At 39.0% G+C, this 26961-nt stretch overlaps 1 protein-coding gene across 6 annotated transcripts in view; it reads left to right on the top strand.

Annotated features, from left to right (window-relative positions):
- The window catches only part of Cacna2d1 (calcium voltage-gated channel auxiliary subunit alpha2delta 1), a 422605-nt gene that overhangs the window by 363396 nt on the left and 32248 nt on the right, over nucleotides 1–26961 (top strand). Inside the window, exons 17-25 of one of the 6 annotated variants that reach the window (XM_057758273.1) lie at nucleotides 687–761; nucleotides 1024–1098; nucleotides 2759–2815; nucleotides 6049–6120; nucleotides 7736–7807; nucleotides 10804–10865; nucleotides 17289–17365; nucleotides 18894–18914; nucleotides 19570–19630. In XM_057758273.1, the coding sequence (XP_057614256.1) occupies nucleotides 687–761; nucleotides 1024–1098; nucleotides 2759–2815; nucleotides 6049–6120; nucleotides 7736–7807; nucleotides 10804–10865; nucleotides 17289–17365; nucleotides 18894–18914; nucleotides 19570–19630 (572 nt within the window). The remainder of the gene's footprint in view (nucleotides 1–686; nucleotides 762–1023; nucleotides 1099–2758; nucleotides 2816–6048; nucleotides 6121–7735; nucleotides 7808–10803; nucleotides 10866–17288; nucleotides 17366–18893; nucleotides 18915–19569; nucleotides 19631–26961) is intronic. The other 5 variants (XM_057758274.1, XM_057758276.1, XM_057758275.1 and 2 more) reach the window with 5 other exon arrangements.

Here is a 26961-nt window from a genome sequence, read left to right as displayed (position 1 = left end):
TTTGACTTTAAAATAGAATTGCATAGTTAAGAATAAATGTAAGACTATAGAAATTATTTTTAATACTAATGGCTTATAATCCAGGTGATACTGGTGGCTTAAAGGAATGTTAATTTCTGGTTTGTAGCTCAATGAGGTCTTTTGCACTAAAGCATTGTTTGCTTAATTTTTTATAAATTTCAGTGAAGGGCTTCATTTTAGCAATGAGTTCTACAAAGTTTTGATTCTCACTTTGAGGTCCATTAACATATTGAATATTTAAAAGATCTAAATATTTAAATTCATAATGGTGTAATTCTCTATGTTCTTCCTTGTCATGTTTTAAAGTTCTTAACATAGCCTATCCATCAGATTGTTTTTTACTTACCGGCTTTATTTAGTCTAGGAATGGTTCATAGAAACAGACATAACTATTGACCCAACTATTTTCTCTAGTAAAATATTCATGCCTTTTATGATTTAGGTTTAGTCATTAATATTTCATGTAAGTTAAATAATTTGAGGTGATGAAGCTGTGGAAAACAGCCAAAGCTGAGACCAAATGTACCCCGTGTTTGTTTGTGTGTGTGTGTGTTGTGTTTTCATCAATGTGAAAATCATTCTGTACCATAATAAAAGGATAAATATATTTTTGTATAGAAAGCTTTTCTGGTATAAAATGTACTACCTTCACCATCTTCTTTTAGAACCAGTTGATTCTTGGTGTGATGGGCGTTGATGTGTCTCTGGAAGATATAAAGAGATTGACACCACGTTTTACAGTAAGATGCAATTTATTCTTTGACTACACTTCCTATTTCCAAACTATGTACCGATATATTTTGTCCACAATAGCACTGGAGAGTGAGATACATATGGCTAATCTAGCAAAAGTGTTTAAGGTTAAAAGGCATTTTTAAAATAGGAAGACAGTGTTTTGTTTCTTCTGTGTTACAAAACTTGTGCTGAATAACTTTTTAAAATGATGAATGTGGATTTCTAATCGTGACTTAGGAATCTCTGAGCTATTTTACTGTTTTCCAGCTGTGTCCCAACGGCTACTATTTTGCAATCGATCCTAATGGTTATGTCTTATTGCATCCAAATCTTCAGCCAAAGGTATGTATATAATTTGTTTGTTATAGTTACTAGGGTTTGGTACAATTACTGACTAACTCTAATGGGATCGTGGCATGCAGTTCTCTTGGTAACATTCCAGACCCTGTGCCCCCCTTAAGAGAGGGCAAGGCCACTGGTGACAGCACATGAAAATCTGAAAGCATTCCTCATTTTCTTTTACTGAGTTAGTCTGACTCCTGTCTTCTCTCGGACAGCCGTTCTCACCTTTCGAATCTCACTGTCATGCATCTCACTTGCAACTGCAAGGCTCTAGGAGGGCCTTGCTGCAGAGAACACAGGGCAAAGTCTAGAGGACCAGTACGGGAATGGAGGTCTGGAACTGTCAAAGTTAACCTTCACTTTCCTCAACAGCCCACAGTGGATCTGAGAGAAAGGAGGTGCTGTGGCCAGGCCCATTATTATTGAAGAAGATGAAATAATGATACAAGCAAGTGTTACTAGCTCAGGGTCACATGACTTCTTCCTGACACTGTTGTTTATCACAACATATTTCAATATCGTTTTGTAATTTATAGACAGCTCTGCAGTATCAATAAACCAGTCACAAATATTTTGTGCATTTTTCACTATGGAATTGTCATGTGTGTCCAAAATATGTCACTCTGTGACCACACTTTAACAAATAGCGAAGTGACTATCCTGAGTTTTTTACCATAAACTTTTATTTCTCACATTAAAAGAACCAGATTAATTTTTTAGATTCGCTATTTTGATAAATTCTGAAAAAGGCTAATTATATAGAAAATTGTATATAATTGATGACATAGAAATCAATATTCCAAATGAATCTAGTGCTGTGGTTGAGTTCTCCTTTAGCTTATTAATAGACGCCACTGCCCTCATTCTTTTAGATAACAAAGGATCAAATCTCAAATGTTCACGATTCCATAATGTCCAATTATATTTATTACAGTCTGTTCAGAATACTATGGCATTTTTTTTTAAAGCAAAGCCTGGTATGTTTGTAAACAATGAAGCTGACTTCACACAGTTTTTACTGTGGTCAGGAGTGCGGACTCAGGTGTGAGTGATCAGTGTTTGTTCCTCCTTGGCAGCCAGCTTCCCCCTCTAACTGCACATGAGAGGGGCCAAGCAGGCAAAGGGGTCTCTGGCTTACGTAAATCCTAATTCCATTGTAAGCTATTGCCTTCCGGCCTAGTAATCTCTAAAAGACCCAACCTTCTTTTACAACCCTATATCCAAGGCAGGATCGCCACAGAAGAATCTGCAGGGGCCATTTCCAGTGTTTATTTTATGTAGTTGTATCATGTACATTTCAAACAGTTTTTATTTTCTAATCTTTGTTTTGTTTCAGCCAAGGAAATTTATCTAGGACAAATAATCTCTTTCCACTCTCCAATTTTTATATTATTAAGGGAAATCCAGGACAAAGATAAACAGTTTCTTTAAAAAAAAAAAAATGAAAGAAAAAATGATTCTTACTACCATTACCAGTTTTGGGTTTGTTGGTATCTTGTTTTGTTTTGTTGTCATGGACTCAACGATACAAGTATTCTGAGTTGGGACTACATCATTTGTTCTGCTTCTTGTCAAGGAAATGGCTAACACTGACTACCGGGTAGAATTCTTACTGTGTCTGTCTGTAGGATAATGGGCTATCGTTTTTCTGTTGCTCCAGCCTATTGGTGTAGGCATACCGACCATTAATTTAAGAAAAAGGCGACCCAACGTTCAGGTAACTGTGAATGAGGTAGACAGCCGTGCTTCTGAATTTGCTAAATCAGGTTGAGATCAAGATTCTGTTCTCAAGGCTTGGAAGCCCGGCCTTTCCGACGCCAGGCTTACAGAGCATGCGCTTCCCTTCTCAGTGAGCTGGAGCAGCGTGCTAACTATGGTAGGGGGTGCGCCCTGGCTGAAAGGCGGCTAAGAAAACTGATCTAATAATAACGTTAATCAGAATAATCAGAATGAAATGGCTCCTATAAAATTGTTATTAAGTTTGGTGAAATTAATATCATATCCCTGTTTTCCTAACAGTTCGCTTGTGAATTTGATTTCTAAGTGCAAATAAAGTCATGATTCCAATGTTGTGATTTTTTTTTAAACTAGAATTTTTAGCCAGGTGTTTGGTTTTGTTCTTTACTTTCTAAAAATGGAATTTTGGGTGCTGGAGAGATGGCACAGTGGTGGAGAGCACTGGCTGCTCTTCCTGAAAACCCGGGTGTGATTCCCATTACCACATGGTGGCTTGTATACATCCGTAACTCAAGTACACGGGACCCAATGACCTTATGGTTTCTGTGGGCAGTGTGCTCACACACACACTGGTTAAAGATATGTGTGGACTGGAGACATTCAGCTTAAGAGGATATTTCTTTAAACTATTCAGAGAGATCCAAAATGTTAGAGAAAATTTGACATCATTGTAGATGTCTGTGTAAGCCTATTATTTCCTTTAAAACACATGGTAGTGTTTTACTGGAGAGGCAGCGTGGTGTTAGTGGTCCCTAAGTGCGGACAGTGGCACCGAGTTATAATCTGGTCCTATTGGTAGCCAGCCCTTGACCTTGGAGCAGTGCACCGCTGTTTTCATCTGTCGAGCAGGGAGTTCCACCGATTCCTTTCTGCACTCCACGTGGGAAATTGAACATACGTGTTGATGCCATGTCCCACCCTTGAAGGTTCTCATTGGATTCCAGCTCCAAAGAGTCTGTTGGCTTCTCCATCTGTCAAAACTGTAGTGACTGGGAGGAGTGAAGCTGTAGTTGTCAAGGTAGCGCTCTGGGGTAACCTGCTCTTGTGTACAGAGCTAGAACCCTGCGGTGCTCTGAGCCTTGTGTTGCTGCCCCTGTAAGGCTCAGGAAACTTCTAGGTCCCTGTAGAGGTTACAATGACCTGTATGCCTTTCTCAGCTAGGAAACGATTTTGTTTTTCTGTCTGCATGTGACTTTGGTAATACCTTAAGTTATAGTTTTTGCCATCAGCTGCGTTTTGGTGATTTTATTTGTACCACAACTCCAAATATTGCATGCAATGATTATTAAATAAATTAAAAATAAGCAACCTTAATAATGATTTTTTTTAAAAATTCTATGCAAACTCTAAATGGCAAACTAGCAACCACATAAAACTTCTTCATTGGGGGAATATTTTAAACTCTGAGGTATTATTATAATTAATTATTATAATTAATACTTACTCATAATTGTTATAAATTTTAAATTTTGTTAGCATCATACACTACCCTTAATAATTATGCTAACTGAATTATTCCCATGCTGATGAGAAATACTAAATACTAAATTTTTCTTCATGTGGGTTTTCAGAAACCATGAGACTAAATAGATTTCTTCAGCCCCTGTTGCTATTTTCTTATTAGCAGATTGTTTTTTTCTTTAATTTTCCAGTTCTTACAGAAGGGATGGCTCTCTCTAAAACAGTGATTTGCTGGATTGCCATTTACAAATACAAGCGATGCATTGACATTTCTTTTATGATTTCATTTTCTTCTCTGTCTTTATATGTTGGATTGGGACATGATCTGCATATTGCCAATTCCTCCTGATAATGGCTGCTCCCTGCATGCTGTTTGGGGCCTGTCATGCTATGCGTTATCCGTTGCATGTAAGAGAAACCTTCCGTTTTCATTTTACCATTTGATTGTCTTGGGTTTGTTTTGCATTGGTTTTTTTCATCTTAATTTGAATGTTTATACAGTAGTGTTTGTGCAACATCCGTTGTGTCTTTTTGTTAGGGAGGTTGCAAGTTTCGTGGACTTAATAAAAATCCCCCATATTGACATTTATTTCCATGTTGCATGTATATTGCAAAGGAATATTTGTTTCTGCAGCAAAAGTTGTCCTTCCAAACAGTAGTGGATTGTGCTGGAAAACCCAATACTTGATTCCCATGGTATAAAAACTCTGATTTTGCAGAGTTCTTAAGCAGTGAGTGTTTTCCCAATTATCAAAGGTGCTGGTTGGTTCGGGGTCTCTGGTGCAGTGTGTACTGAGCAAACATGAGGTCCTGGACTCAGTCCCCTGCTCCCTCACCCCTACCAAAGCCACAGGGAGAACATTTTAAAAACCGTTACTTGAAGAATTCTCATTAATCAAGTACCAATGATTTGAAATTGTGACTTTTTAAAATTACGAATATCCCCTGAAATAAGGCATTTTGCATGACTATCAATAAATATATCCCATGTGTGCTACACCATTCATTTTTCATCTAAACAAATTACGCTAATTGGACAGATTTTTTTTCTGCTGCTAGTATGTTAGGAAGCATATCCCCTTAGCATGCCTGGTGTTTGAGACAGTTGCAATACAGATGTCATTTGCAAACGCATGGTAAAATATCTGTTACACCTGCAAGGAGCCAAAGACAGACTGCGTTAATTAGTAGCATCTAATTCTGGCCAGATTTGGATGATACTCTTTAATAAATATTTTGAGGTCTACCTTCTAAGGTGTTCAGTTATTTTTAAATCTTTTATTCTACTAAAAGCTGGAAATCTCAAGTGACATGTTATATGATGTAGCAAGAATTATCAGGAAACAGGTACATTTTGTAGAACCACTAGTCTAACAGCCATGAATGTTTGAAAAATTAGAATCATGCCAAATGAGATGAATTTAGCCGGCCAGTAACATCAACTGAGATATAAGTAAATACTCTGCCGTGTTCCACAGTGAGCTAGCTTCCTTACACACCACAAGAAAAGGCAGCGGATGTTAAAGTGGAGAACAGTGCTAGTGAGGCCACATGTTTGATTTCTAGCCTCTTGCTGCCTTCAGTTGATAACTGGTGAACATTGTCTGTTGCACTCAAACTCAATGCCTAGCTCTTAACAGAAGGTGAGTAATTTACAGAGTGAATTCATGCTGAATGCTCTTCAAACTGTCCTGGGTGCAGCGCTGTCTTCTAATAACGTAAGGCCTTCATTATTTACTGTCTTCTGTGTAGAACCCCAAATCTCAGGAGCCCGTCACACTGGACTTCCTTGATGCGGAGTTAGAGAATGACATTAAAGTGGAGGTGAGTGTGTGCCCCAGGACTAAGCCCAGGAGACACGTGGCGTGGACCTAGGTTCCCATCCCGCAAATAGTATCTGAGCGATGGTTTAGGTCAGGATGTCTCCTAGCTTATACTGATGTGTCCTTTGTCATCAAAATAGCATACACTCTGGGCTGTCTTCTTCCAATAGATATTTCAGATTAAGTATGGCCTTTCTTGTTTTTTTCATTACCTTACTCACTCCAAAGGGAGAGTTATTTTAAACATACAAAAATAACAATAATTTTAATGAAATTTATAGACAGACATGCTATGAAGTTGAGAGAGAAGTTGAAAGCATTCCAACCAGCCAACCGCATGAAGAGCCATGTCAGGAAAGCAGCCGCCATGTTTGTCTGAAGACCCTTGACATATTTCTATTCTCCTTCAACAACAAAGCTACAGGGCACTTCTGCCAGGGTGATTCCTAATTGTAAAGGCAGTTATCTAACAGAAAAAGAGGAAGGGATCAAGTTTAGAGTTACTCTGGAGGGTGGCATAGTGACTTCTGGAACATTTTTGGTCACTTCTTTAAAGTGCTTGGTATCCCAGTTTTACGGGGATGATGGTGGTGAGGTTGAGTCAGATCCCGCTGACTCGCAATAACACCCCTTTTAGTCTCTCAACATCTGCTTCCCTTCAATGTAGCGGCTGAGTGTAAGGCTATGCAAAGAAAAGCTGAGCGAGAGAAGGGGTACATGGTAAAGCTTGCTTATTTTTTCAATCACTTCTTACTGTCCACCTTCAAACTGAAAATATCTTCAGTGAGTTCGATTCATCTTCTACTTTTCAGATTTGCCTGTCTTGTTACACCAAGTTTGTTCCGTCACTAATGGTTAACTAAAGCCCAGATGTGATGTGCTGGGAATATATAAAATGAAAATCAAGTTGAAAGGAATTCTGGGAGTTTCTGGTAGACTGGTGTGGCCTGGCTTTGCTTTTATGGAGTAACGAAGCTGTAAAGGGCTACACTGTGTGGTATGAAATCCTAATAGGACTGCTCCATACAACAAAGAAAAAGTAAATTTCAAAGGGCAAGCCCCTGTGAGGGTCCTGTAATCCCAGGACTCGGGAGTCAGAGCATAAGGATCCTGCAAGTTTGGGTTCAGCCTGGTCTGGGAAGTGAGTCTCAGGGTTGCAGGGAGACCTGTTCTGGAAATCAAACAAACAAACAACAACAACGACCCATAAAGGGCTATCCTGAGCCCTTCCTCCTGAATCGATTGTTTGCAGGGGAAGAATTTGAAATTCTCCACAGCCCATGTCAATTCTGTGAATACCCATACATTCTTACTTCACAGTATCTACTTCCCCCCCGGAATGCAGAAGCTTGACAGAAACTGATTCCATTACTATTATGTTTCAAAATTCCCGGACCCATTAACAAACAAATCCAATAAACATGTTTTCCTTATGTAAAATGGTTGCAATGTAGCAGCATAAAAATTCCAAATAACATCATCTAGTAGCGCAACTGCTTTGCCATTCTCGTTTAGTTTCCTTGAAATAAGGTAAAACCTTTAAAATGAGTGTTTTTATAAAAATCATTAAGTCAGTTTGTTCCTGGAATGCAGCAATTGTTTCATTTTTCTCTTAGATTCGAAATAAAATGATTGATGGGGAGAGTGGAGAGAAAACGTTCAGAACGCTGGTCAAATCTCAGGATGAGGTAAGAGTTAATGGAGCCTTGATCATGAGGGAAAGTCTGCCTTAAGAATAGCGATGCTGGTAACTCGGCAATCCTTCCAGGGTTTATTTCTGGAATAGAGCTAACTCTACTGAACAGTTTTTTTCTTTGTTCTTCTTACAAAAAAACCTTTATTCTTTCACTAGAAAATGGCTCAGCAATTTGAGAGTACTTGCTGTTTCATTCTGAGATAGGGAGTTCAGATCCCAGCCACCTTGTTGGCAGGCTCTGTGGTGCCTGTCACTCCAGTTAGAAGATCTCTGGCGCCCTCTTCTGAACTCTGCAAGCACCTGCACACTCATGTGCACATACAGTCACACAGAGACACACGTGCACACAAATACATAAATAAACAAGTAAATAAATAAATCAACCAAAAATTTGTAAAAAAACTGTATTCTCAAAATTACCCTTTGTGTCTGAATGATTTAAGAAATAGATCTCTTTGGACCAGGGATGTGATAATATTTAAATTAAGATAATATTAAATACCACATTGTATTATTTGTGTACATAGATGATGTAGAGATTGTGTTCTGTGTGTTTTATCTAGTTTTACCATTTAAACCCTCTCTACCAGTGGTTCTCAACCTTCCTAATGCTGCAACTTTTTAATACACTTTCTCATGTTGTGGTGACTCCCAACCATAAAATTATTTTATTGCTGTTTCATGACTGCAATTTTTCTACAATTAATTATGATCTATAATATAAATATCTGAAATGTGGATTATCTGATATGTAACCCTGTGGAGGTCAAGACCCACAGGCTGAGAACCACTGCTCTATACCCTTTATGATTTTCCTACCTCTAAGTCTGAAAACAAGTCATGTGGTAGCAGAGCTATCATCATTATTCTCTGGTATGTGTGTGTGTATATATATAAGTCGATATTGCTTCAGGTCTGCGGGTAAGAGGCTTTTGTATGTGGGGATGTTCTCTATTCACTGTCAGTCACTTGTGGAATAAAAGCAGACATTCACATATTTGAATATTCAGAATTGCCTAGGATTAGGACGTTTCCTGCCTGTGACTTTAATTGCAGCTTTCACTTGCCGCTTGTGTTCTTACTCAAAATCCTGTATGTTTTAGGAACTTGTTTTCTCCCTAACTGCTTGGCAGCTCTTCCCCTAGAAGGGACAGACAATTTAAATACTTTTATAGCACACATCATGTCTTATTTTGATGTAATCATTAGTGGCTATTACCAGAACAGAAGAAGGAGGTATTATTTTCATTTTTAGTGAACTATCGACTCCAGTGCTTCACTGTAGCCGTGCCCTTGACTCCTTGCTCCCTACAGCAAGGACGTAAAGTAGTCACAGTTCTGCCAACTCCTGTGAGTCGTTCCAAGGGCTCTGACCTTCGCATTCTTTATGCAGCTCATTTCGCGTTGCTAATTCCCCTCTCAATTTGCTGTACATTCAGTCTCTGAGCAGTATTCACCCTTGAAGGCAGACTTATTGTCTATCTTAGAAATGTTAGTTTTTCTCTTAAGTGTACTTTTGTAGACAGTACATTTGCCAGTCATCTACTCCAACAATATTACTCTCTTCCCATCTGTGTTTACCCTTCAAGAAACCTCATTATTTACTTTGAATGAACATAACTTTTTGATATTGTCAGGTTTATGAAATTATCTAAACAATTATAATATATGCATTATTCTGAATTTTTCTTTATCTTATTTTCATTTTATTGAAAATATTTTTTTTCTTACGTAGTATATCCTGATTATGGTTCCCCTCCTTCTACTCCTCCCAGAACCCCACCACCTCCCATCCCATCCTGATCTACCACTTTCCTTTCTTCCATTAAAAGATAAACATGTTTATGAGGAATAATAATAAAATAATTAAATATAATATAATATAATACAATAAGGTCAAACAAAAACTGACTTTCAGATGATATCATTGAGAGCATTAGATCGGTGTTTACTTTGTGTGGACTTTGGCAGGAATAATGAAGTTAAGATAATAGCTTCTATATTAAAATGTTTTAGTTTAATTTCTCTCCAAGTATCGTAGCTCCACAGATAGAAGTCAGGTGATGGTAAAGCCCATTATTTCTTGTAAGAAATCGTTGAACTTTCCCCTGCTCCATTTCACACCTGTGAGATAGGAGAGGTGACTATTAACGCATTTCAGCACTGGTGACAGGTCATCTTATTTCCAAGTGTGTGCACATTTCCCACAGAGCATCTCTTCACACGGGATTTACTGAGTACTTTTCACAAGACCTTCTCCAAATTGGTTTGTAGAGATTTTTTTCGTAGTCCTCTCCATCAGGAATACAGTAGTTCTTTAATAAGGCAAATGTTCAGAGTAAGTAAATTAAAACTACACGTATGTGAATAATATACTTAGTAAAGAATGAGTTGTGTTTACTGTAGTTCTTAACACCGGAGATTTGTACATCCATGAGCTGTTTATTTGACTCTGCACTTTGCCTAGTAAAAATAGGTGTTTTTCTAACCTTCAATGATGGAGCGATTATCTACTTATATCAACATGATAGCCCCATAAAAAGGATCGGCAAGATGGTGGTTATACTTACAGATGTAGAAATGCTAAGGTATTTTCCTCCTCATCCCAGCTATCATTTTTACACATGTTCTACTATGGTTGATATTTGAGCCTTGTCTAATATTCCCTAGTCCCATTTCATCGTTAAATTTGGTTTTAATTAAATCTTTCAGAGTTTTGAAGAAAGTACTCTGTTATCAAACTCTAAGGTTCTATGATTATAAATCTATAACTCATTTGAGTATTTAGTTCTGTTCTAAACTTTTATTTGACAAGCACACACATGAAAATATTAAAGATGTATGATAGAAGCATGTCATTAGGAAAAAAGGATGTTGAATGATCACAGAATTTCCAAGTGGACATTGTATTTTTACCCTTTCTATAAATTCATAAACCCCCATTCAATGGATGGGGGTTGTAATGACCATGTTTAACTTTCTTTCTAGAGATACATTGACAAAGGAAATAGAACGTACACATGGACACCCGTCAATGGCACAGATTACAGGTACTGAACTACATGTATAAATGTCTTGTATAAAGGACCATTCATTTTCTAATATTTGGCAGCCAGTTTTCAATAGACTAGTATGAAATCCTAATTTTAATGACAAATTATTCCCTCCAACATAAAAATGATTTAGAGCCTGGCTTTCAGAATGCGAATGGTGGAAAGTAGCTAGTATAATATTTAGAAATGATAACTTTCCTTAATGACAATAGCAGTAAAGATTGATGTAATCACCATAATAATTTATACTTATAACTTCTATTGACTTTCTCTTTTATCTCTATTTAATCTAGTTATTTTCATTAATGTTGTAGCTTAGCTTAAAAATAAAATAATAGTGTGTTATGTGTGATATAAAATAATCTTACCCCGCTAAACAGTTCAGTGATGTCTGGATTCCTCCCTTCTTCTATATATTGGAACCTAAAAACCCAATACTCACTAATCCATTGGATGATCCCTTCTTTCTTCAAACTCAGTGACCACTATTCATTCTCACCCTGCCCCCTCTGTTTACTTTGTCAAGACAGGGTTTCTCTGTGTAGCTCTCTGGCTGTCCTGGAACTCACTTCTACAGATCAACGTGACCTCACACTCAGAGATCTGCCTGCCTCTGCCTCCTGAAAGTTGCGATTAACTGCATGCACCACCACACGCAGGCATTCTGTTCTGTTGCCTTAAATCTTCTCAGAGCTTCCTGCTTTCTCCTTGTTCCTGTGTCCCACACCCTTGGAATAGTAAAATGCTTCTTCTTGCTACTCATTACTTCCTCTTCCTGGAAATTCCACCTTTTGAATTTCATCAACCCACACCTACCCTCCAACTTCCTTCACTTTAATAGCCTCTCCTCATTCTTCCAAGACAAACTTAGTTTCACTCTCCTGCGTTCACAGAGATTCACATTCTGTGTCCATTATTTAAGATAGATCTATATGGGTAAAGTCAAACAGGATGTATTTGCTAAAATATAAACCTTAAAATACAACTAAAAGCAACAGGTCAGTTTTATATCATTATATTCCACGGACTTAGAGTTAGTCTGTGGAGTCATTTGCTAAAAACTTAGGCTCAGTTTCCATCCATCTACACACACACACACACATTCACGGACTAATAGTAGGCAGTTGGCAAACAGCCCAGGTCTATTGCCTACACTTATGCAGTACTGAGAAAGATGAGTCTCCTTTTCTCTATCTCCCCTTCTCTGATCAGCTCATCACTTCCCACTCGGTCACCAACTTCAAAGTCATCTTTTGCCGCTTGCACAATTGCCAGCCAAAGCTTTATATTCTCCAAGTCATTTCCAACACTACACTTCAGCAGACACCACCGCGGCACAGTATTGATAGCTTAGCATGTCAGCTAACCTCAGGCAGCCTTTATGAGGGTCTGGAGAGCTCAGCAATACAAAAAATAGAGGATACTTATATACGTCTTTTCATGGCTTCTTTTTTCTCCTCAAGCCCATAAGTTCCCTGTGCATTTTCTCTTGGGTGTGATTTTATTTTGTTCAGTTCTGTTGAAAAATGCTGTGGTCAGGGCAAACTCTCACCAAAATACACAACGGCTTAAATGTGTAATTCTATTCTTTTCTCTTCAGTTTTAACCTCAATACAGAAAAAGATCATATTTGAATTCAATTATTCAAAACAACTCCACTCAAATCTAATAATTTGGAATCTCATTCACTAAAACAAAGTCTATCATGGAATCAGTTCTCTAACCCTTCTGTTCTCCTTCAACACTAGCCTTCTGCTGCTCATATACACAATTGAATACCCTCTGGTTAAACCTTACTTCTCCTCAAAGATACTACCAGCACTCTGCTTCATGGCCTTTGTTCTGGTCACTTTAAATTAAGATTACTTCCCAAGACTGAGCCTCCTGTTTATTCTGCATCTACTTTATGCCTTGCCCTACTCTGCAGAGAACACTTTTTTTAATCTATTTTAAATCCAGTGGTACCACCTAGTAGCTCAACAAAAGCTACATATGGGTTTACACACGAACTTATATATACATGAGGCTTATAGAAAGATATTTAACTCCATTGGTGACCATTTCCTTAAGTTCTAAGAGGGCAGAGAGGTGATGCTTCATTTATCTCTGAATCCCATGCTCATAACACAGTGGCACATTGTAAATACTTTTGAAATGAATATAAAGTTGAAGAGTCTCAATGTGAAGAAATGGCTTTTAACTTGTACAAACTTGGAATCTATTTCATTTTGTCGAATCTGGAAAGTTATACCCCTCGTTCTCTGTCATAGTGTTCTCATGGGGCCTTTGACTATGCGTTTATCACCAATCAATAGGAATCCCAATTAATTTGCTCTGACAGAGTCATGCCCAGCTATGTCTTTTCATTATTGCTGTTGTTGCTGTCTTCTCTTGCAATGCCTCCGTTCATAAACATCACACACAATCTCTTAGGGGAGCCTTGAGTGCCAGAGATGTCTGAAAGCTACAGTGTGGTTGCTTTCATCAGAACCTGTCTCCTTTTGTTCTTGGGATGACAAACAGAATGTCGAAGAAGAAAACACAATGCTAATGTCTTGAGATATTGCATCCAAGTCCTTCTCTGTCTATCTTAGCTACATTTTAGGACACTGAAAAATACCAGAATTACGATTCTTCTTATTTTACTCATTTCTATATTCTGAGTAGATTGTAATATCTAGCTTTCTTCCAGGCATCTCTTTACATTTCTATAATGATCATGAACAATTTCAAGTAATGACTTTCCTCATTTACTTCAATTATTACCATCTTTCAGTTTTTGAATAACCTTATAATAGTTCATGAAGATACAGAACACTGGGAAGCTCTGCCTCTTAAAAATAGCATCATTGAAGCAGGGCGGTGGTGGTGCTCGCCTTTAATCCCAGCACTCAGGAGGCCGAGGCAGGCGGATCTCTGTGAGTTCAAGGCCAGCCTGGTCTGCAAGAGCTAGTTCCAGGACAGGAACCAAAACCACAGAGAAACCCTGTCTCGAAAAACCAAAATAAATAAATAAATAAATAAATAAATAAATAAATAAATAAAATAGCATCATTGTAAAACTAAGTATTGCTAGGTAGTGGTGGCGCATGCCTTTAATCCAAGCACTCAGGAGGCAGAGGCAGGCAGATATCTGTCAGAAGTGAATGAGGAGTGAGAGGGGAGGGGTAGACAGGAAATCAGAGGGAATGGGAAAAGAGCAGTGAGGGGAAACTGGTATGTAAACTAAGTAAAAAATACGTTATTCAAATAAAAATGTTACATTAAAAAAATATATAGATGTCCCATTTACAGCTGAGTGTTGTGGTGTCTGATTTTCTCCATCTCAGCCAGTTGTGGGTCTCTGTGTTAATCACTATCTAATGAAATAGAGGCTTCTCTGGTTAGGCTTGAGAGATGTGTTAATCTACAGGTGTAATGACCAATCACAGTAGCTGCTTTAATGTTTTGTATTAAGAGAACAACAGTAGTTGGCTCTGCCATTGGGCCTCTGGTCTGTTTATTCCTAGTTCATGGCCCCAGTGGTGCCGGATATGGATTCCATCTTGCGGCATTAGCCTTATACCCAATCAGAAAGTAGATCTGGGTTGTTCATGCCACCAGCACACAAATGAGCCTCACTTGCTAGTGCAATCATGGCTGTAGCTTTCAGTGCTCACAAGCAGATATGAGTGTGTAATTGTCTCGCAAATGCCCTCTTCACTCAGACCCTTTTCACCCCAGGAGCTTTGCACAGTGTGAGTAACGTCCCTCCTCGAGCTCAGTGTCACCCTTTGCTCACAACATAGAACTGTTATGGATGATAGCAATGTCACCCGTTTCTACTACAGCCTAGCTGCTGCTGTTTTACTGCCTCCGTCACCACACTGGGCCACAAGGAAGCCGTGGCTGCTTGACGTGGCTTGCTTTCCAAACAGCCCATTCCCAAGTCTCTGCCTTGGGCCTCAGTTACATGCATGTCCTAATGTCTGGGAAGTTAAGTTTACAAATAACTAACAGGTATCCTATTCTGCCTAAAAATGCGTGATTTGATTAAATGAGTGAAATACCAATTTCAGACACAGGTGGTTTCTGTTTTCTTAAACCTCCATCCAGCTTAGGTAACACGTTTTACCTAAGTAAATGACTTAAGTAAGTCTTAAGTAAGTAATGACTTCTTTTACTGGAATGTACTATTTCCTAAAGTTATCAACTCTGATGGGGATAAAGGATTTGAGTTGAAAACTGTGTTAGTAGCCCATTTAATTCAATTTATTAGGTTTATGTGAATATCAAAACTATTACCTGGGCTCTATAATCTACCTAGTGTCACTCACTTTATTAAACTCTAATCTCTGTGAGGAAATCAAGAAGCCTTGTTGTATTGGGTTCATATTATGAGATCCAGCAGTCCTTGCTTAGGAAAGCGTCATTGCTTTGGAATGCTGGTAAGATCTTTTCTGCAGTATGTGGAAGAAACAAGTGTTGGATTGACTTGGAAACAGATAGAACTATTTCCCTACAGGGTGATTTGTGACTTAAGTGACAATATCATGGTTTTGAAGGCCAGCACATCGTATATTTAGCGTGCCAATTCCAAAGCTGTTGTTTGGAGTCCCGTGGGTTGCTGCACCACTTTTGGTGATGGATAACATGTAACTCAAGCTGACAGAGAAATACTGTAGTAGTTGTATGATATCATCGGTTATCATCGGTTTTAACTAGAAGGTTCTGATGATGATAAATGCTGATGGAGCAATAAAAATGTCCTAATTCCCCTTAAGAGAAATTTGTAGGAGGCCATTTTCAAATACTCAGTAATTCTGGCCTTTTATTAATGGCAAGTGAATCACGAAAGATCGTCTTGCTTTCAGAATGATTGTGTTGCTTATTTTAATTTTAATCCCTGCCTCCTCTGAAGTTACCTATAAAATGAATGTAGAAATGTTCATTAACTCTACATAATACCTTATTTCCCTGACCTTGTCCCATAAGCAAAGTCTGTGATTTTACTTAGCAGTGGTGGGAGTTTGGCAAATGAGGGTGACAAGCACTCACTAGTTTTGCCATCTTTATTGCAAAATTAAATTTTAGAAAGTAAACCCACATACTTGAACATTTGTACTGGGGAATTTTAACATTTATATTTATAAGAAATGAAATTTTTATTTTGTTTTGTTATATATTGTCTATCAATAATGAGTAATGGGTTTCTATCCCAATATCTGGGGATATGGGGTCGGGGGAGGTTAAGATGACTTAAAGGGTCTACAGGTGTTTAATAACATTCAAATTCCTGGAAAGGAACACATTTTCTGGTGTTTTACTGATATTTTGGGTACTGCTAAAAGCATGTTAACCAAGAATTACTCTTTGTGTAGGGTTTCATAGATCACCTTAGAAACACACCCATTTCCTGCACCCAGGACTTACTGTCTTCCTTCTAGATTCAAGGCATAGCAAAGGTCATTGGCTTTGGAAAAGGTGGATAAGCAATCATTTCTACATCTAACATGTGTGTCTTAGCTGAAGGAAGAAAAGAAGGTTACTTCTGACCACTACCTAAGCTGAATGTAAAGCTCTAATATGTTCACCAGGTGGTCTGTGAATTAGAAACCTCTAAAAATGTAAGGTTGCCTCTCTGGCAGCTTCTTGTGAGCCATCATTCGATCAAGGTGGGTGACAGGCTTACCTAACACTCTTGGTGACAAAAACATTCTGAAGTTGGCCTAAGATTACAGTGGAACTGTCCTTTGGTTGGGACATCTACCGTGAGATTACACGAGCCTCAAGACTTTGAAAAACTACTAAACTTAAGAAGTCCTTCCTCTTTACCAGCAATGTCCTCAACCATGTGACATGTCACAGTAAATGGGTCCAAATGAATCAGATTATGTCTCTAATGGGCCGGAGCTGTCCACATGCAGACACTGGGGTTCTTGCCGTAGGACCACAGCTTTCAGACAGCAGGATTTGTTTCTGATATCCTTGTGTGTTGTGCAGTGTAGCAATGGTTATTCTTTCAGTTTTAATCCTTGATCGGTTTGGTGTAAAGCATTGAACATTATGTATAATAAAGAGGGTGTGTCCAACTGGTCTGATATTTACTTTGTTTAAATTTAAACCCTATTTTCCTTCTTTTATTTTCAGTCTGGAGCACATTCCTCCTCCGCTATTTTATGACTATGTTAGGCAGCTCGTCCTGTCCTTGCCTCTTAATTCCCTGCTCTGTAGAGAACCTGGTGACACTGTTTAGAAATGGGGAGATGAAGGATTCTATTTGCCGAACGCATTTTCTTGTCAAAGAAACATGTCCTCTGCTTTGGCATGAGGAAGATCTTCGGACTTTCCCATGAACTTGATGTCTTTTTGGTTTTTGTTTTTTAAGTTACGTTTCATTTTTGTTTGTTTGTGTTTATGCTTCTCTTGTTTCTATTGCAGTTTGGCCTTGGTGTTGCCATCGTACAGTTTTTACTATATCAAAGCCAAGCTAGCAGAGACAATAACTCAGGCCAGATGTAAGTACCGTGGGGCAACCGCAGATCCACTCGCTGTCTCCTAATGTCAGATGCGTGTGCCTAGATTTGGGGATGCCCAAGGCTTAGATATCTTAGTGGGTAATATTATCCAGTTTCCAGCAATGATTCTACCCCATCCCAAACATGCAAGGAACAAGAAATATTCTACGTGGGTAGAATATGAGCAGGTACTCCAGTCGCACTCTCAGCCCCACCCCCCGCGCCTGCCTTGCTATGTGCCGAGAATCATTGCGGTGCCGTGTCCTCTGTGCCTGTTGTTTTAAGGGTCTGTGAGCTGGTGTGCACCATCTCACACGCTAATGCCAACATGTTCTCCGCTCGTGGTACTGTGCTGGCAAAAGCTTTTCCTTTGCTTATCTCTCCTTTTCTTTCTTTCTATTTTTTCTTTTTTGCCTTTGGCCAGAATAATGTTGTGCTTGGCAGTGAGCTTGCTTTTTATAATCCAATTAATGTCTCAGTAACTCAGATAAATTCACTTTTAAGCATCCTTTGGAATGTGGAGTAAATAGTATCAATAACCATTTCAAGTAATTTTTAAGTTTTATTTTGTTCTTGATGGCTAGACTTAGTTAAGCAAAATGACCATCATACCCTTAGTTCACCACTCCATAGTTACTAGCAATCTAAAATATTTTTTCTGTTAGGCTTCATGAAAAACATACATATACATATATCTTGTACGAGTTTCCATCTTTTCCATGCCTGTCCCTTTACTGTTTGCAGTGGTAGGCACTTCTGTATTGTGGATACTGCAGAAAAGACCTTACCAGCATTCCAAAGCAATGACGCTTTCCTAAGCAAGGACTGCTGGATCTCATAATATGAACCCAATACAACAAGGCTTCTTGATTTCCTCACAGAGATTAGAGTTTAATAAAGCAAGTGACACTAGGTAGATTATAGAGCCCAGGTAATAGTTTTGATATTCACATAAACCTAATAAATTGAATTAAATGGGCTACTAACACAGTTTTCAACTCAAATCCTTTATCCCCATCAGAGTTGATAACTTTAGGAAATAGTACATTCCAGTAAAAGAAGTCATTACTTACATTTTTAAAACGTGTTACCTAAGCTGGATGGAAGATTAAAGGATACGTTTGTACTGTCACTCAGTAGGTATGATGGTCTTTTAACAGCCAGCAGTTCTGCATGAGCTAGCTTTTTATGTGATAGAGGAGGGAATAGCTAGTGAGTCCTTGCTCATTCGTAAGTGCTTCTGTCCGGAGCTGGCGTCATCGGGACTGCGTCTGCATCAACCACTCGGCAAAAACAGACCCTTGAAATAGCCACAGGACAGAGAGGGGGGGGAAGTATAGCTAACAAAACAGAGCTTCCGGCCTTCAAAAATATACGTTTTTTCCAAACTACAACTGTACATAAATGGACCTTTGATCTATGCACAATATTTTTATTCACAGTCATTGAATAAAATATTGCTTTTGACCCCTTTACTTTACCCTCTTTTTTTTTGTTTCCCTGCTTTCTCTTTCTGATGGATTTACAGCAAAAAAGGGGAAGATGAAGGGCAAGTATTTTCTTGTTGCTCAATTTCTCTATGTTTACTACGCAACATTTTCACTGCCGTTTCCATCCCTGCTGGATCTTATCCTCTGTGCTTCCCATTCGCTAGAATTTTCTCCATGACTACCTGAAAGTTGGCAGCAGGACAGTGCGGGTGTGCCTGTGCGTGCTCATGCAACCCCTCACACTTAAGTTGGTATTAATTTCTTTACACGTGATATCGTGTTTCCTTTTACATCTTTCCACCTGCCAATTCATACCTAATATAAGATTCTTATTACCTCACCAGATGCATGAATGAGTTCATTCAAAGCATTTTATTCTGTTGATAAACTACTTCACTGATATTTTAAATGAGACACCTGTTATAAAACCTACTTACTGTCTTAAGATATTTAAGTATATTAGAAGAAGAGTATAAACAGCATTTCCTAGGTAAACACTGCTGTAACTGTCTAGAGGAGCTCACCCATGTTATAATCTTACTACACTGGGAAACACCGAGAATCTTCACAATTGATTTGTTTCAAGTTTAAGATATAAATGGTCTCTTGAAACTTCTCTTACTATGTACTTCTTACAATGCCTTCATGTTGTCTCAGACCCTGAAAGCATGTGCTCTATATTGTTTATCTAATCTTATATCATTAAATTTTCAGATTCAGAAACTCTGAAGCCAGACAATTTTGAAGAATCTGGCTACACCTTCATAGCACCAAGGTTGGTTTTGTTGTTCTGATTTCCTCTTACTGTTGGCTAAGTCCTTCCCAAACGTCCTTAATTGGGATCAAGATTACTCAGGGTTCATTCTGTGTTATGTTGTGGAGCCAAGGGGGTAATGACTTTTAAGCTTCCAATATCCTTTTATTCATTCAGATAACAGCTACTAGCGGAACAGTTGCTATAGACGGAGTACTGTGCGAATTCAGATGCATAATGGCAGATAGGAGGGAGGGGCTTTGGTCTTCTGGAATAAACAGTACATCCAGTAAAGGAGGATTGTCTCCTGGAGGTTATATAGCATATACATATAAGTACATATAAGCACAAAGGTACTCCACATATACATATAATTATTGTGGGAACATATATGCACACACACACACACACACACACATATATGCCCACACACTTAAATATGGAATGCTTTTAGCTCACTACTGTGTTTATATATACTCAACACAGAATTCTGGATGGTAGATTTTTATTGAAGAATATTTTTATTATATTTATATATCAGCAATATGCATGTAACATGCCACCTAGTTGGGCTGTAAGTTTTTGGCCTTTGCCTTTTCAAGGTTGACAGTGTCACCCATTGATTTTGGACCCAGGGAAATTACCTCCCCAGACTTTTGTGTAGGTCATTGTTGCTGGTCCTGATTGCTTGCACTGGTTTAACCACAGCACCCTTGTCTTCTGAGTTCACCTGTGTGAGGCAATGGTGCTGCCTGTCTTCCTGTGGACCAGCCACCCCAACCTGTCCTTGAAGATTCATAGGGGACCCTTTTCTTGCAATACAGCAAGCAGGAAACCCACCAGCTTTATGGGGTTTGCATAATGTGTAACCAAGGCCAGCTGGGTTTGTTTGTTCTCTACAAAGTCGTGGCAATATTGATCACTCATTAAAGAACAGGTGGTCTCTGCAGGGGCATCCCCTTTTCCAGAAGCTTTCTTCTCAGTGGGAATCTACAGTCTGTTGAATCTGCCATTTTGTCTCTGGCCCGTGCTTGTGGACAACCATCAGCTGCTGGGAAGGTGATGGTCGAGGGCCTTGGTGGAATTCAGGGGATTAAATCGCTTATAGAGGATAGGCCTTTGGGATTTTGACAAAGTAGTCAGGTCTCTTTGACGCTGGATGTCCAATGCCTTTTCTTGAACAAAGAATTCACCACCATTTTGTCCTCCTTCTTCAGGACAGGAGGAGTCAGAATCACCTTCTTCCTCTTGGTTTGTTTCATTTTCATGTATTGTCCAGCTGGAGGGAAGGAAAATGCATTGCCTCACATTGTGTGTGTGTGTGTGTGTGAGAGAGAGAGAGAGAGAGAGAGAGAGAGAGAGAGAGAGAAAGAGAGAGAGAGAGATAGTAACATTACCTTATATAATTTGTGGGTCATGTATGCGTGTGTTTGCATGTGAGTGTGTAAGTATACGCACTCATGAAGCTGAAAATCTTTTTTCACTCTTGACTTCCACCTTGTTCCCTAGAAACGGGATCTCTCATTGATTCTGAAACTTTCAAATTCAGCTAGACTGGCTAACTAAGAAGCTCCTAGAATCTGCCTGCCACCTCCTTCCAATCCTGAGATCCCAAGCATGCTTAGTGATGCCCAACCTTAGCCCATAATTTTCATATGAACGTCATACTAGTCAATTTGATTTCTCCCATGCAATCACTATCTATATAGTGCATAGTTTTATCCCACCTCTACTTGAAGCTATTCAGTTCTTTAGTTTTACTCTGATTTTGGGGTCCTGTCTTTAGTAGATAGTATACAGTATCAAAATTTTACTAACGTAGCCTAAATTGTCTAAGAAAAATAGACAGAAGTTTCTATTATTTTAAGTTGCACTTTTTCTAGAAAAAAAAAGGGTTCCTATAGTTATTCAGAGTTATCCTTTATTTTTGCACGTGAAAATCACTCAATTCTGCCTCTATTTTAGAAGTGGTTGTATTTGTGATTTTGGAAAACCACAGTTAACAAAGCAGATCTTTGAACTTCGAGAGAGTCCTTCATTGTGCTGAGGATGGAGTCGATCATCTCCTCGGTACTCCTTTTGATGCTCCACTGTCCCAATTTTCTTAGCCCTCACCAGTAGCAGATGCAGGATTCTCCTGTGAGCTTCATTTGTTCCCACACAGAAGTTGTTGAGAACTGTGACTACCTGGGCTCTCTCCTTCTGTGAGTCCGTCTTCAGGCCACGAACTATTTCCCACCTACAAGTTGAGATGATGGCTCCCAAATCTCATATGACAGACAGTTCTAACTGCTAGGAACAAGAGATGCAAGTGGCCTGCTGACATAGCAGCAGAGACTCAAACAGATCTCTTTCCAGGCTTTGTCCGGGATTTCCACATGGACATTCATGTGTCATGAAAGCCTAGCAGGGATGCTTCTCCAATGTGCTTCCAATTCCGTGTTGTGTAGATATTTGTCCCACTTGGAAAGCTCTTCTTGTGTTGATTTCATGAAGAAAATACTACTCTTCCAATGTGTAATCTTGAGACATGGCTGCTGTCCTGATCTGCTCCCATTTACTGATGTCTTATGCTACTTGGTCCCTGAGTCTTGTCGGGTCTATCTTAGGACCTCTGTATAATTCTGTCACTCTCTCGTTCTTTTTCCCTAGTGCAGGCCAAGACCTTTCGGTGCTCATAGCTGGACCTGAATGGATCTCTCACATCCCTGCTTTCCAATCCTGTTTCTATTCTGTGGCTAGAGAGAGTTTTTAAACGTTGAAGGCATCACTTTCCATTGCTACTTCCTAACCTGTGGCTCTGTTTTGTTACAGGGATAATCTGGGTCATTTCCTGTAGCTTTCAAGTGCTCTGTCACCAGGGTGCAGAGTTCTGTTACCAGGGTGCAGAGTTCTGTTGTGGTTCCCTTTAAGAGAAACTGGGAGACTGCGAACTGGCTGCCTGTTCGCTGAAGTGGAGAAAGTCTCATTTTCTCATGCACCATTTCTGGTGGCTATAATGTCTATTCTAGTTTGATTTCTATTGCTGTCATAATACACTCTGTCTAAAAGCAATTTAGGAGAGGAAAGGGTTTATTTACATTTCATTCCAAGTTAAAGTCTTCTATGGAGAGAAGAATGGTCAGGAATTCAAGCTGGAACTTGACAGAGAAACCACACAAGGACACTGCTTGATGGCCAGCTCACAAGGGCTTGCTTTTCTCCCTCTTTTATATAGCACACGACCCCTTTCCCGGGGTGGGATGAACCTTCCTGCATCAGTTAAAAGTCAACACAGAAATCCACAGACATGCCCACAGGTCACACGGGTCTATGAAATCCCTCAACTGAGATTCCCTTCTTTTTTTTTTTAATATTTATTTATTTATTATGTATACAATATTCTGTCTGTGTGTACGCCTGCAGGCACCAGACCTCATTACAGATGGTTGTGAGCCACCATGTGGTTGCTGGGAATTGAACTCAGGACCTTTGGAAGAGCAGGCAGTGCTCTTAACCTCTGAGCCATCTCTCCAGCCCCTGAGATTCCCTTCTTAAGTGACTCTAGTCTGTGTCAAGTTGAGAGTTAACGCTTGTAGGACACAGTAGAAGGGTTACTACGGCAGTAGGTTTAACTAGTTCTAGCACAGACATCGTGGACTTCAGAGTCTGAGCCACTTGCTGTTTTGCTCTATTTTAAAAGGTTTCTCTGTGCCTGGTCTTTCTTGCACTTTCATTATGTATGCACCAACCCCACTAAATCCTAACCCTCAGCATCAGCTTGGGAAATGCCAGCCATCCCGCTAGTATGTACCCTGCTGATGATGTCATGCAATTCTTCACTTCCCTTACCAAAGATTTAGTCACTTTTCATGTGCTCAGTTTACTTCACAGAACCAATGTGGCCATTTCAGTCACTCCTTGACATTCAGTATTGAATCTCTTGTCCTGGTCACTGGAGAGCTGAGTAAATATTCAGTAACTGGAGAATCAAAGAATATATAAATATCATTTTAAAATCTGTATGATTATCTTTAATAACTGTGCTCATATGTGTGTGAATATGCATACATACAGAGACTAGAAGTCAACCTTAGAGAATGTGGCTCCTTGAAAGTCATCCACCTTGTCTTTCTAAGGCAGAGACTCACATTGGTTTGGAACTTAGCCAACTAAGCTAGGCTTGTAAGCCAGTAAGCCTGAGGGTCCACCATCTCCTCTCTGTTGTTCATTACTCTGAATTAGCTCTGGAAGGCTAATTCAGATCTTGACACCTGCATTATTTATTATCCTAATTTGTTTTCTGTTGTTTTCATAAAACACCTTGCCCAAAAGCAACTTAGAGCAAGAAGGGAGTTATATTGACTATGCTTCAACAGCATAGTCCGTCACTGAAAGAAGTCAGAACAAGAGCTCAAGAAGGACTGGTTATTCCTTGCTAGGTTGATATCCCTGGGAGACCTGTTCTTTTCTCAATGGAAACAGAAGAGGAGTGGATCTGAGGGAGAGGGGGAGCAGGGAGGAGGACTGGGAGTAGCAGAAGAAGGAAAAATCTGCAGTCAGGATGTAATTCATGAGAGAAGAATAAATGTAAATTAAAAAGCTCTGCACTACCATACATAGCTATAATTTTTTCATAATATTTTTATTGATTATTTGGAAATTTCACATCATGAATCCCAGCACATTCATTTACAAGTCCTTCTAAATTCATTCCTCCACCCTTGGTATCCTCCCTCCCCAAAAAAAAGGAGGAGGAGAAATGTATAATTTGTGTTGCCCATATACTCACTGAAACACGGTCAAAACAACTCCCCGTGGCCAGCCTCTTAAAGAAGACTGAGTTCTCCACCTCCACCCCCATCAGAAGCCATCAGATCTTAATCTTTAGACTCAGGCCCTGGCAAGCCACACACTCATGGCATGTTCGCTTCTGGCACAGTATGCTGTGTGGTTTTCAGTTGCCACCCATACGCTCTTGTTATCTGACAACCAACTTCACCAACAAAGACTTCATTCAGCGTTCCTCGGGAATGTATTGTTTAAATTATCTCCTCTGTTTCCAGTCTCACTCAGTGTTCACACTACCACACAATATCTTTTGTTATTATCATACAGCAAAAGAGTACATAACAACTTCATAAGTGAGCTATGCCTAGGGAGGGCGAGGTCTAATTGATTGGTCTGAACAATAAAACCTTTCTGTTTGCCGATACAAGTCAAAATTGCTCTCAACTTAGAGTTCGGTGACAGTAAGAGGTGACAGAAAGGGTGTTCACCTAGAAAAAGGGTGAATTAAGGAGAAACCAGAGGTCTCTGGCATTCCTGGCTAGTAGCCACAACAAAACAAAAGACACTTCCAACTACTGGCCAAAGAGAAGAGTGAGAATTCTTTGCTTTTAGAGCCTCGGCTCCAGAATCTCTCTGGTCCTTTGCTGTCCAATGTCAGAAAGGACACAAATTAGTTATCTGAAGACACACTGTCTCGGGGTTAGCCCTTCGCCAGTCAGATGCCCCTGGGGAACTCCTGTGACATCTCTGAATGTCAGTTTTCTACCCTTTACCATCTTAAATGCCTTTGTTTAAAGCATTTTTCAATTAGAAGGATAAAATCAAATCAGACATGTTTTTAAATAATAAAATGGTAGTTCAGGTATGGTTTGAATAATAATTCGGAGGTTTTTTTTTATCTATTCCTTCTAAAATCTTGCTTTCAGCTACTAGCTTGTGAGATAATAATTCAAATTTAATATAGATGTTTTAGACTTCAGGGCTACTCTTCTGAAACAGCAAAGCCTTTTGGGCAAGTCAGATTTAACTTTCTTGACAACCCAATACATTTACGTTATGAAAACTTTCTAAACTTTGCCTCTAAACTGAGTTTTTCATAGCAAGATTATTGTATCTAAAATATTAAGCATAATTTTAAAAATGTGTTAAGTTGGTCTCAACCAAAATTATTATAGCATGTCTGTGCTCGGTGCGCTATTAATATTACCCAGTTCGCGAGCTTCGGGAAAGGGGGCTGGAGGTTGAGAATACAGCTGCAGAGACAGACTGACACATGCAGACCTTTTAACACTGATACCAAAAGCCCCAAGAATGCCCCCTTTATTGTGTTCAGGGGCAGATTATATAGAGATAGCCACGCTCCAGCCAAACCCACCAGAAACCACTCTCCTGCCATCAGGAACTTCTGAAGGTCTTGTGCTCAGAGCAGCTGTAGGCACTCTGATAAGGGGATTACAAGAAATTCAGGATCTGTGGTCTCACTGCTCCCAAGAAAAGATTTTTTATTTTTCAACTAAAATTTGTTATAAACCACCACATTCTAGAGTAACCCAGCTCATCCAAGGAAAGCACTGTGCAGGCCATCTTCTCTTTTGCTTTAAAAACAATACTATTTCATGTGAGAGATGACAGATAAACCACACCCATTCATGGTAAGACACTCAGCAGACATTTTTCAGTAATGGGTCGAATGAGCCCTTTACCGGAAACCTCTGTTGCACAGTATATAAGCTAGGAAGCAGAGGTCAGATTTGGAGGAACTTATATCACTTCTGTGAGTGTGGCAGCATCCTGGTACAGATTTGCGTTATCTGGTGAGTTCTATAATGATACGAATGATTTGGGTTTGATTAATGATGATTCAGAAATTATGCCTAAAAATTATCACACTTTTCTAAGTAATCAATTCATGTTATTTTAAATTTATCCAAAGTACAAGGTAAACATTGGCTTTTAATAGAATATACAAATTTATTGACATTTTATATTCAGTTACTTCAAATCTGAAAATTGCTAATCAGTTTTGGTTATTGAAAAATAAATGTACATGATTGGAAAAGACTATTACAATAACCCTATTTTACACAGTGTGGTAGTGGTGTAGGCCTGTAATCCCAGGATGTGGGAAGACAGAAGTAGGAGGATTACTCAAAACTGGAGCTCAGCCTCCACTACATAGCAAATTTCAGGGCCACATAGAAAGACCCTGTCTCAAGAACACCAGAAATTAAACAAACAAGCCAAAATCCTTTTTTTTTCCTGTCTATTTTGGAGGGCATATTTTCTTAATTCCCTCAAAATAAATCAAGAATTTAAGATATCTGTAAATATGTAAAAACATAGCCATGTATTTTTAACCTTAACATATAGATGGCTATGAAGAGGTATGTTAATATATGATGATCTTATTAATATTATCATGAATCATTAAGTTTGTCTTAATATGACATTTATAAAAGTCACAATTTACCATGCTATTTCAGTAAATACATTTGTGTTGTGCGCCCACTCTCCAGAGACCACGCAGTGAATATGTACTGTCCATGGTCTCCCCACTTGCTAGCAGGGACCTGTTTCATTTT

This window comes from Chionomys nivalis, chromosome 26 (genome assembly GCF_950005125.1).
Source record: "Chionomys nivalis chromosome 26, mChiNiv1.1, whole genome shotgun sequence".
NCBI classification, from domain to species: domain Eukaryota; kingdom Metazoa; phylum Chordata; class Mammalia; order Rodentia; family Cricetidae; genus Chionomys; species Chionomys nivalis.
Note: the sequence above shows the minus strand (reverse complement) of the source record. Positions and strands in the feature narration are given on the sequence as shown.